The sequence below is a fragment of the Armigeres subalbatus genome, chromosome 3, assembly GCF_024139115.2.
Source record: "Armigeres subalbatus isolate Guangzhou_Male chromosome 3, GZ_Asu_2, whole genome shotgun sequence".
Taxonomy (NCBI): Eukaryota; Metazoa; Arthropoda; class Insecta; order Diptera; family Culicidae; genus Armigeres; species Armigeres subalbatus.
The window spans coordinates 198,761,991-198,773,884 of record NC_085141.1 but is presented as its reverse complement, the minus strand read 5'-3'; the positions used below and the strand labels follow the sequence as shown (position 1 = coordinate 198,773,884).

Sequence of the window (11,894 nt, the reverse complement as noted above, 5' to 3'; positions counted from 1 at the left end):
AACATGTTGGGTACCAAGCTGTCAAATCGTATGGATTTTCCTTCTTTGATATTTAGCTCCCCTATCCTCGCCAGCAAAAGATGTTCCGGACAGCGACGACAGCGACAATCTTTATCTAGTAACTAAAATATCTTTTACGTAAACACAGCAAACGAACGAGAAAAAAAGCAAAAAGCACGTCAGTACGCGCTGCTGTCACAAACTGAAACGACTCGTACACGGGAGGCACAGCTTCTTTTATACACAAAGAAAATCTTGCGGTGGACCCGAAGGCAGGTGGCAATGCAATTTGATGTCCGTGTTAGGAATGCACGAGATAGCATAGCATAGCATATGTGATTGTACAAATCGTGGGTGGCTATACAATGCTCAATTCAAGCTCCATCCGGAATAAGGACGAATGTCGCAAGAGAGGACTCTCCCCGTTGACCCCCCCCCCTTAAACAAAAGTGACAAGCAGCAGATCTCTCTGTGGTTTATCACTTCAGAACGAAAGAAAACAATGCGAACTAGCATTCTGAGGTGATAAACTGCAAAGAAACTCCCTGCCTGTCACTTTCATTCAAATGAGGGGAAGTCGACGAAGAGAACCCTCTCCCGCGACACCCGCCCCCCCCCCCCACCAGACAGAGCCTGAATTGAGCAATCTACTGTATATTGTCGCAAATTGGTACTTGGGATTAGTACCTTTTCCTATACAGTAGCAGTTGTATACCTGGCCACGTCCTTACAATCACGGAAGGAAGGGAAGGAATGTTAGTTCAACATCTACTAGTGAAGATGCAGGGAACCCATACCAGGAACTAATAACCGGGACATCGGAGTCCCGAAGAACCGATTTAAAATTCATGCAACCCAGATGAGCTGACGAGACCAGCACCGCCAGAGGCGCTAGTGTATTTTACTCAAATTATGGTAAATTTATTTGAAAGTGTTTGCTGTGAGTTTTGACGGTTTTGACAGATTCCTCACGTCACGTTTTATTTACGTTTTCTGTCCAAAGCTGTCCAATTGTTTTTGTTGTTTAAAGTAAAAACTGCAATCCATACGGCCATCTCAAGCAAGTATATCAACCTTTCTTAATCTGCCTGATTTGCGCCAGGCTGTTCAATGTTAATTCTATATGGCTTCAAAGCTAAAACTTAATTCAATTTCCGTAAACAAGGGCTACGCTTACTGACTCCTAATTGGGACCCAATATCAACCTGTGTTAATTTGTCTGACGATCTGCGATAGGATGGCAATATTTAAATTAGATCGCTAAAATTCCTACAAAGTTTTTTGTTATTATTTATTACTTCCACGCTAACAAAAATCACTAACAGCATTTCCGTTTTGTTCTCCTTGCAGATACAAAAGTAGCCGGGTCCGGTGCTAAGGTCAAGCGATCGCCGCCGTCTACAGAGTATATCGCCATCCACCTCAACGTTACTGCCCCGCGTGGTACTGAACCGCATCGATCCCCATGAGTTTTAGCGCATTCGAGTTTCGTACAAGGTTGCCATCCGAAGCACCCGCAGCAGTCGTACTAATAGCGGGGCTCATCCTGGCATGAACATGGGCCAAAAGATCAGTGGAGGTGTCAAAACGGTCAGCAGCCGTGACCAACCATCGCCCTTTATCCCGAAGATCCCGCGCGAACTGGCGGCGCACTTCCAGCGTCCGGCCCGACTTGATCTTCTGCTCGATATGCCACCGGCCGCTCGCGAAACGCCGATCAAATACTCCTGGAACTCGGAGGACCGCTCGCTCAATGTGTTTGTGAAGGAGGACGACAAGATGACATTCCACCGGCACCCGGTGGCACAGAGCACAGACTGCATACGGGGCAAGGTGGGCTTCACCAAGGGACTGCACGTGTGGGAAGTGTTCTGGTCGACGCGGCAGCGAGGTACGCATGCTGTGATCGGTGTTTCCACATCTGAGGCACCACTCCACTCCGTAGGTTATCAAAGTCTGGTCGGTTCGAACGACCAGAGTTGGGGCTGGGACTTGGGGCGCAATATGCTGTACCACAATTCGAAAACCTGCCCCGGCGTCCAGAGCCGTAGCGTGGATGCCCGGCGCCCTTGGCGAAATATTTCTTGGGCGCCCCTCTCTTACAAAGGAAAAAAGCAATGTTTTACATTCAATCAACATTTGAAATGAATTAAAAGAGAGATTGAAAAATTGGTGGATTGAAGGTGCTTCCAATAGCAAGCAGTGCTCGGCTGTACCTACCCTAAACAAGTTTTGAAATTTTGTGACATTTTTTTAGTTTTTGCAAAATATGTAAGTACGGAATCTTACAAATGTCCAAAACGGACTGGAAGATCATTTAAATAGCTGAAAGTTCTTTACTTATTATTCCTTTCAGCTCATACTATCCACAACGACTATTTCTTGTATTCAATTGACCTTCCTCGTCAAAAATTGTATCTCATTTTATTGCCTCAGTAAATTCTTTCATTCGTTCAAGGTCAACTTTCCCAAAGAAGACATATTTTTGAAGATTCTAACTATTTAGAAAATTGAAAACAAAATCTTAAAAAGTGCTGCATGTGTGAATCGGCCTAAAGGATTGGCTTGATGTTGGTTCAAAATCGAACGAATGTTAGGCTAAACTTGAAAAACAGAACTTTTCAAAAAAAAATTCTAAATTTTTAAAATAGTTATAATTTATTCTTATGAATTCTCTGAGGGAGTTGTGCTTAAATAAATTATATAATCGATTGAGCTCCCACTCTCTGAACTCTGAATGGACCGGTGGAAGGTGCAAATCTCTATCGGATTTATTCGGATCAAGAAAAATCCAACTTTAGAATGGGTATGTCAGTAGCTTGGAGGTACTGTTGTACTTCGTTAGGTAAATAAAATCCAAATTTGAAGTTGTCGGATTCACCATAGGAAGTAAGGAAAGCTACTTGGTAAAGTGAGGTGATGAATGCTTTGATAGCACGTGCTGCTTATAGGTATTGCCAATCTACAATCTATAAAAGCTTTGAGAAATAATAACCGAAGAAGTTATTTTGGCGAAGTAGTATATATATTAGTAGTATATTATCACTGCCTGTCGCTTATTCAACAGTTTCACCTTTTTTCCCATTACTGGTGACAGTAAAAGTATTCAAAAATGGAAGTAATCCAATCCACAATTTTCAAATAACTTTTTGAATATGAAATTTTTAGTTTTTTTTGGTCCCTTATTACTGGTTTTGGAAGTCTTTTTATCATTAATCATTAGATTTTGTAGCCAGTTTGTTATTAATTGGCCTAACTAATGAAATCGTTCTTTGTTTCATGCCGTAATTCTTGACGAAAAAAATACTTTGAGCTTCTAGTGGAATGTCATTACTTGTCATAAGACGAGTTTGTACTATTTTTTGTACTTTTCTCCTACTAACTGTTGTAACTGTAATAAGATGATATCGATTGTAAACATCATAAAGTCTCGGCTCCGTTAAGTGTTATACACGCCTTAGCCTGTCAAATAAACGCAATAGATAAAAAAATATGACAAGCCGTAATTGACCTTTCCGGTCAAAAAAAATATTCGCTCAATTGATTCTTTATTTTATTTAAGGAGAATTTTCCCAAAGAACCCATATTTTTTACGCTTTCATGTATTTTTGATATTTATTTAAAACAAAATCAAGTTTTTCAAGTTTGGCCTTACATTTGCCTGACTTTCAACGAACACTGGGCGATCAGACTGGTTCACACGTGCAGCACTTGATGTTTGTTTTGAGAGCGATTTTTTTTTTTTTTTTTTTTCTCCTTATTTATGGCACAGACCTGTTGGTCCATATTTTGCCAAGTGTCAAAAATAGATTATTATTTCAATTTGACGGTTACCCGGAACAAAAACTATTTGAATATACTCGAGTATGACCAGGAATCCAAACATAACGGTGAATTACCCGGCCTAAGTGACAAGACACCTGTGAAATTCAAACATTGATTTTTGCTTCATTGATAAAGTTTGTTAATTGAAGATATTCATCCTTTTTTTTATTTTTTAGTATTGTATTTAGTTCTATTTTATTGATGAGAATTGGAAATCTACGTCTAATCGCCATGAGTCCAACACAGTCGTACAGGATATGATGAAGGTTTTCTTGAGTGTTACATGTTGTACAAATATCCGTTCTTATTAAATTCCATTTAGCTAATCTGTCCTTTGTTGCGGTGTGGAATGTCCTTATTCTATTGATAATTATTGTTTCAGTAGTGGAGAGCTGTATATTATGGAACCATGGTTTTAGTTCAATTTTGTTCATTATTTCAAAATGTTGTATCCCTTTTTCTGTTGATAAAATTTGATATTCTCTGTTCCATTCTGTGATTAGTTCAACTTTAAAATTTAATAAGCAATCCCCCAAGGTAAGCGGGTAGTTTTCCTGATTCGATCTATTGATACCTAGTTTTGCTGCTGTATCAGCTCTGTCGTTACCTAATAAGTTTATGTGACCTGGTACCCATTGTATTGCTATTTCTTGTGAGGGATTGTATTTTATGATTGTGAGAAGTTTTGTAATTAAATAATTGTCTGGATTAGCGTTCAGTAATGACATGCAGCTGCTCTGTGAGTCTGTAAAAATAACTATTTTTGATTGATGGATACTAATGGCATATTCTATTGCTTCTATTATTGCTACTATTTCAGCGTTCATAATTGAGAAGGCCGGGTTGAGTTTGAAGCTAAAAGATGTTTGATTTGTCTCGTCATTAGGATAAATGAATAAATTATTAAGATCATTTAATTGAATTATGTTATTATATGAAATGTGACATTGAAGTATATGAAAATTATTTAACGAGGAGATTTTTTCTATATAGGAAGTAAACTTAGGTATAAGGTCTGTGTTGACTATTTCTGAAAGTTTGGCTGCAATTGGGCTATTATTGAAGTATAAGGTTTTGATGGATTCTTTGAAAGTCAAGTATTGAGCTCTGTATTTTAAAGGTAACTCTGCTGCTTCTGCATAAATTACATGAATTGGAGTGGATTGTAAAAGTCTAAAGCTGGTTCTAATGGATAAATTCTGTATTTTCTCTAATCTGTTGAAGTCTGTTTTACATGCTGACGCATAAATTGAAATTCCATAGTCTAAAATGGATCTAACTATCGAATTATTTACTTTTTGTAGTGTTTCTGGGTGACATCCACCTTTTTTCCTGCTGAGCATTTTAAGATATTTATTTTCCTTTTTGTTTTATTTACAGTTTCAGTGATATGGGTTTTAAAGTTAAGTTTTGATCGATCCAAATTCCCAGGTATTGGTGTACTGATTTGATATCTATGGGAATGTTATTAATGTGTATTGTAAAATTATTCGAATCATTATTATTGAAACAAATAGTGCCGGATTTATTAGGATTAATTTGCATTCCTATGGAAACTAGTTCTGAGTATATTGAGTTCAAAGATGTATTCATGTTATTGCTAGCAGTAATTAAATCGTTTGCTTCTGTGAATAATGCAAAATCATCTGCGAATTGAATCAAGATTCCTTTTATTTGTTTAGAATGAAGTTTGGATGTGTAGATGTTAAATAAGATTGGAGATAGAGGGCATCCTTGAGGGAGCCCTTTGTTCGTTGGTCTATTGATTGTTCTACCGTCATTAAGAGTAAGTGTTACATCTCTCTGTTTCAAATAAATGTATAACCAGTTTACGAGTTCAGGAGGATAATCGTAGTCTTTGAGGATGGTTAATAGCTTAGTTATATTTACATTATCAAAAGCCTTAGTTAGATCAAGGAAAGTTACTAAGACGATTTTTTTTGTTGTTTTTAGCAGTATTAATTAAAGAAATCAAAGTATTTACACAATTCACAGAAGATGTTTTTTCTCTAAACCCAAATGAGTACTTAGGAATAATATTATTAATTTTAGTGTATTTAGCTAAATCATTTTTAATTTTAAAATTGATGGCTTTTAAAAATGTGGATATTAAACAAATTGGTCTGTAAGAGTCAGGTAAATTTTCAGGCTTACCTGGTTTTAGTATAGGAACACATTTAATTTGCAACCATTCGGAAGGGATTATATTCGATTGTAGTATTTCATTACAAATGGACATTATCTTCTGTAACAAGTTGGGATGAAGCTGTTTTAAAATAAAAAATGAAACATTGTCTTGACCGGGAGCTGAACTATTTTTCTTGGACTGAATATATTTAATAATATCTACAGAGTTTAATGCTAAGTTATTTACAGTGGGTTGTATAGAATATTGAACTTCATTAGTAATAGATGGAAAATTAATATCCATAAACTGAGATGAAAGGTTAATGTCGTTTAATAAGATTATATTATTCTTTTTAGAAAAGCCACCACTAATTAGCTTTACAGTTGACCATAGTTGTTTTGTACTCAATTCAGGAGTTAGTAAATCAGTTAGCTGGTGGTAAGATTTTCTTTTTTCTTTTCTGATTTTTGTTTTAAGAATAGCTCTAGCTTTTTTAAAATCTAGAAAGTTTTCTAAAGTTAAATTGTTACAGTAGATAACCAATTTGTTATTTTTATCTTCTAGTAATTCTTGTATTTCTGGAGTCCACCATATTTTTGGTTTAAACTTTCTTTTTGGATTATATTTAGCATCTGATATGTTTTGTTCAAAGATAGAAATTACGTCTTGTGGAGTATTTATTGAAACTGGATCTATTTTATTCAAATTTTCTATAACTTTCTTGTTGTTTATGAGTTCTTTATGATATTCATGATAGTTTGCTGCATTTATTATTTGGAAAATAATCATTTTATGATTACCACATATTTCCTCATCTAGAACTGTCCAAGTGGTTTTAGGAGCTATGGCTGATGAGACAAATGTAAGATCTATAGCTGATGGAATAGTGTTTGGGGGCTTCAGTAAAGTGGGGGAACCATCATTAATAGAGACGAGATCGCGATTTTCTACCATTTCTACCAACAATTCACCTCTAGTACATATTTTGTTTGCATTGTTCCACATAGCGTGGTGTGCATTAAAGTCACCTGCAAAAATGGTACTTAAATTAAATCTGTCAATAAAATCTAAAAGAAGTTTCAGTGGCAATCTAATTCGATTATTGTTTATATTAGGTGGGATATAAATTGAAATGAGTAAATATGGTTCTGTAGTATTGAGAGTTTTGATTGCTATAGCTTCAATTGGTTTAGTATCGGGTAATTTTATAATTTGGAAATCTAGTTCGTTTTTAACTAAGAAGGCTACTCCACCGTAACCTTCATCGCGAGTTTTTTTGGGGAATTTGTAACCTGGAAATTTGAAATCTTCATTTGGCTTTAACCATATTTCAGATAAAAATGCAACATCTATTTTATTTTTTTGTAGAAAATCAGAGAGTAAAGATCTGTTTGCTGACGGGCGGATACTATTAATATTGTTTTGTAGAAAGTTTAAATTTCTGACTTTATTCATTTAAGATTTATTGTCTGGTGGTTTTGTGGTTTTCAAAATTTCCGGGTTAATCAGATCGTTGAGCTGTTTGTTGATTTTAATGAGTAGTTGATGGTTGTCTTCTTTACCGTTTCCTTCTTTAGCTATGGAAATATTGTTGACAATTGTTTCTTGTATTTCTTTTATTTTATTGATGAGTTTAGTGACGTTTAATTGCTTTACGATTTCAATTTTAAGCTGATTGACAATTTTATCAAGTTCGGATTTGGTAATGTATTCAGTTGGAGTTGATTTGTTGGTATTATTTCGATTATCGGTCTGAAGTTGGTTGTAATTATTTGGTTGAGATTGGGTTATTGGGATACTCGTAGGAGGATTTCTTTGGGTGACATCATTCATATTGTGTGTTGTGAGACTTTCTGGTTGAGTTAATGATGGGAAATCTGAATTATCTTGGAGTCTGTATTGTATTTGCGAGGGTATTGGGTATAGCTTAGCGGCTTCTGCGAAGGTCAGTTTATTGTAAGCCATTGCTTTTCGGATATTATCTTGTCTACCCCTTTCTCTACAAATTGGATCGAAAGCCTTATGGTTCCCTTTGCAATGCATACAACAAACATCTAGTGACGTACAATCCTGTCCTTCATGTCCTTCATCTGAACAATTATAGCATCTTACCTTGGGAGATTTGCATGCTTTGGTCGTGTGTCCATATCTGACACACTTGACACAGCATTTCATAGGGAATACATAGCAGTCCACTTCATAAGGTAAGTCGAATATTTTGATTTGACGAGGAAGTTTTTCCCCTTCTGCGTAAATTTTGATCGAATATGTTGATATCAATTCCTTTTTTTGTAGTCTTTTGATTCTTTCAATTCTCGTTATTCTGATTCTTTCTGAGTCAATGTTCGCTAGTAGTTCTGATTCTGGAATAGATGGGGGTACATTCCTAACTACTCCGATGGTTTCTTTGTACATGGTTGGCACATAGATGTTGTACTTAAATTCTTCAGTGATTATTTTCGAGTTAATGAGCTGTTCTGCATGTCTGGGGTTAGCAAAAGTGATCTTGAATCTATTTCTACCGGCTTGTACTAGGTTTTGGTATGTGATTTTGATGTTACGTAGTATTCTGGCAATTTCCATTATGTGGATTAATTGAGACTTGTCATCTTTTGGTTCCATTATGAATGTTTTGAAAGTTTTGTTTTTGTGCCAACCATCTCCAAAGAGGCCATCGTTAGCATCATCTTTCTTGTTTTTGAATTTGTCCTTCGTCTTTTTCCCGTTTTTGTTCGTTCCTGCTTCCATTTTTTGTTTTTTGAAAACTGTTCCTTCATTATTTACCTCTTCCATTTTCCTGCGTAAGTTACCGTCGGTAGCTGATTCATATCCTGTTAATGACTCATTATCATCTAGGGGACTAGCAAATCCCCCATTCTCATCATCACTCTCATTCATCCAACGAGGATCATAAGATCGCTCGCGGATACAAAACAAATTTCACTCGAACAATGAAGCAAACACAACGGAATAATTAAGCTATCAAATCACTCAAACGCTATAATCCACCTTACATTCAACAAACCTGACCAACACTCCCGACTACAGTCAAAAAGTGTGGTTTAACAATTATCTATAGAACGGCGCCGCGAAAATTTAACACTTGGTAATATTTTTCAACGTCTGGTTCGCACCAACTTTGGAGGGAGAATGACCAGCGATTTTTTTGTCTCAGTTGATTCTTTGACTTTTAATGTCAACTTTCCCGAAGAACTCATATTTTTTAAAGCCTCTAACTATTTTAAAAATCAAAAACAAAAACCTGCACGTGTGATCCGGTCTGAAAACTCATCCGATATTCTTTTAAAGTCAAGCAAATGATAGGCCAATCTTGGAAAACAGCACTTCGAATTTTTATTTTGAATTTTAAAAGTACTTAGAGGCGCCAAAAATATGGGTTCTTCAAGAACGTCAAAGGTCAATTCTTGATTTCAGCGCCCCCCTGAGAGCTGGCGCCCTTGGCGGGGGCCAACCAGGCCAACTACACGCTACGGCGCTGCCGGCGTCACGTACCCAGCGATACTTCAGCCAGACGAGACCTTCCTAGTGCAGGACAAATTCCTAGTAGCGTTAGACATGGACGAGGGAACGCTCAGTTTCATCGTCGACGGTCAGTATCCGGGGGTGGCATTCCGGGGGCTCAAGGGACGAAAGCTCTACCCGATCGTGTCCGCAGTCTGGGAGCACTGCGAAATCACCATGAAGTACATCGGTGGCCTCGATCGTAAGTATCCATTCCCTTTTTATTCAATTGCCGTTGGAAATTTAAAACGACTACTCAAAAGTTTGACATTCGATTCGAGCGGCGCCATTCGCAGGCTGACGTCAAACCCAAACAACCAACGCGATCCGGCGGAGCGCAGCAGTTTTTCCATTTGTTTTTTTTTATTGAGAGCCGGACTGAACCTTAGCCTTCGCGTCATCCAAGGTTAAGCTTTTGTGGGTAATTGATTTTGCCGAAATCGATCAAAACCAAAAACAATCGATACCTTTATGAGCATGTTTACAATCACTTTTTTGCTGCTTTAACGAAAGGGTTTTATTTTTGGGTGGTCAAGCAACTATCCTTTTTGGGCGTCGGATAACTTTCTGATTTTTGTTTTTATTTTGAGTTGACCGATCGCAATGTAAACAAATAGGTGGAATAGTTAGCACGAACGAGTTGTAATCCTTGCGCGGTGGGTAATGACGGATTTGGGAAAGTGATGCGGATATTTTGGTGAACGGTTACCATTACTATTGTAATGCATCAATGTCAGCTAAATATATCCAAAATTCTGGTAAAAGTCCTTCCGAAACCGAGTTTTGAAAGTTGTTTTCCGTAACTATAGTTGTGATTGGATAGCTTTTCGAATAGTTGGAAAATTTAAATGCGACTGAGATTCTTAACGTTTGGAGTGAAAATAAAAAAAAACAGAATCGAATCCAAATGCATACCATATCAGCTCATAATTAAATAAAATCGGTATAAGGCTCGTGCCTTGTGGATAAGGCGGAACCAAACGGACGAACATCTGCGGTGATGGGAAATTACCGGAGCTACCAGAGAAGGCGAGTCTCAATTTTGTTATTTGGATCAAGAATCCTCGGTTGATGTTTTTGCTTTTCTCTTCCAACAACGTTGTACCGAAAAGCTATCATTCCACTCAAAAATCAAACTTTTTATAAAAGGCTCGGAGACCCATAATGTTATAAACCAATCGTCGAGCTGAACAAATGTCTATCTGAACGTGTGTGCATGCGAAAACCGAAATACATTTGCTATCTTTCCATACAGTAATTCTTATCCTGTTTTCTCGCAACAAGTTGCAGTCAAAAACCCTAAACTATTGACTATCAAACTACATCCATAACCCATCTGACATACACTTTATTCTTTTTGCAGCTTTATCGTCTTCCTGCAATCCACCATAGATGAATTCAGCTCTAATCTGATAAATCAGTCGTACAACCAATCCATTTACGAAGTGGAGGCAATCCGACATTTTGAATACAATCATCGTTGCAGTGGTTCAACACATCAGAAATTTAAAAGCCCTTATAAGCTATGAGATTGGAGACGCGTTCCTTTTGTACAGGCCATTTTGCTATTATTTTTTTTTGCCTTCAAGTTGTGAAGGCATGTACCGGCGGATGAGATCAGTACAGCCGGATAGGAAGATGACCCGATACGGTTTATCAAAAGGATTGGTACAAACAAATGCTGGAACAAATCCAGTCTAGGGCTCTATTGCAGCATCGGAACAAGCCACAAGTATGCGGATGCGGCCAAGGCAAGTCTCGTCATCAGTGAACTGACCTTACACGAGACCCGCAGTAAGCTGAGCAGAAGGGCACGGCTAGCCAAGTAGTAGACATCTGCAAACAAGGTGCAAAACGGGTTCGACATGATAGACCGCCTTGAGATTGTTCGCCAAGATGACAACTTTAAGCCACTGGTGCCCTCCGAGTCCGACCACCGCTGCCCTAGTTTGAACGGTTCGAAGTGGTGGTGCCAGTGTCATTGCTCTTCTTAATTTCGAAGGCTCACCACCGCCTCACCAACCAAAGCCTACATCGCTCTTCAACCAAGGCCCATAACAGCTCGATGCTGTCTTAGCAGTTTAATGAGCCCAACCTATGAACCTATCACCATACCCGTTATTACCAGTCCAATTAAACTGGAGGAATCCGGCACACCGTCCCTACAAGTAGCCTGGTCGAACATTTCAAGTGGATTTGTTTGTGTCATGTTCTACAACCGCAAAAATTGAAATAGAAATCTTAATAGAAAATGTTTAAGGGCTTTTGACTGGAGTTCTTACGTGTAAGCATTGCATATGGAACTTTTAAGTATCCGAAGAAAAATTATGTTTTTGAGAATGCCAGAATTCTTGCCCGAATCCCATAAAAAAACCTAGATGGAATTCCTACAGGATTCTTTTTGTATTTCTACTATATA

The 11,894-nt window shown here is 37.6% G+C and overlaps 2 protein-coding genes across 2 annotated transcripts; both read left to right on the top strand.

Annotated features, from left to right (window-relative positions):
* The first annotated feature begins 1,013 nt into the window (after positions 1 to 1,013).
* LOC134225394 (protein gustavus-like) lies at positions 1,014 to 2,343 on the top strand. The gene is made up of 2 exons (XM_062705431.1): positions 1,014 to 1,064; positions 1,351 to 2,343. Exon 2 carries the CDS (start codon positions 1,552 to 1,554, stop codon positions 2,146 to 2,148), a length of 597 nt encoding a protein of 198 aa, XP_062561415.1. The 5' UTR covers positions 1,014 to 1,064; positions 1,351 to 1,551; the 3' UTR covers positions 2,149 to 2,343.
* Positions 2,344 to 4,544: 2,201 nt separating this feature from the next.
* On the top strand, positions 4,545 to 11,683 carry LOC134225395 (protein gustavus-like). Its single transcript, XM_062705432.1, has 3 exons — positions 4,545 to 4,564; positions 9,389 to 9,677; positions 10,839 to 11,683. Exons 1-3 carry the CDS (start codon positions 4,547 to 4,549, stop codon positions 10,865 to 10,867), a joined length of 336 nt encoding a protein of 111 aa, XP_062561416.1. The 5' UTR covers positions 4,545 to 4,546; the 3' UTR covers positions 10,868 to 11,683.
* Positions 11,684 to 11,894: the final 211 nt, after the last annotated feature.

What these genes read in the sequence shown, in the direction of transcription:
- LOC134225394 (XM_062705431.1), top strand. Translation starts at nt 1,552, where the DNA reads ATGAACATGGGCCAAAAGATCAGTGGAGGTGTCAAAACGGTCAGCAGC.
- LOC134225395 (XM_062705432.1), top strand. An exon ending in GTACATCGGTGGCCTCGATC is followed by an intron (nt 9,678 to 10,838) that starts GTAAGTATCCAT and finishes TTCTTTTTGCAG; the next exon opens with CTTTATCGTCTTCCTGCAAT.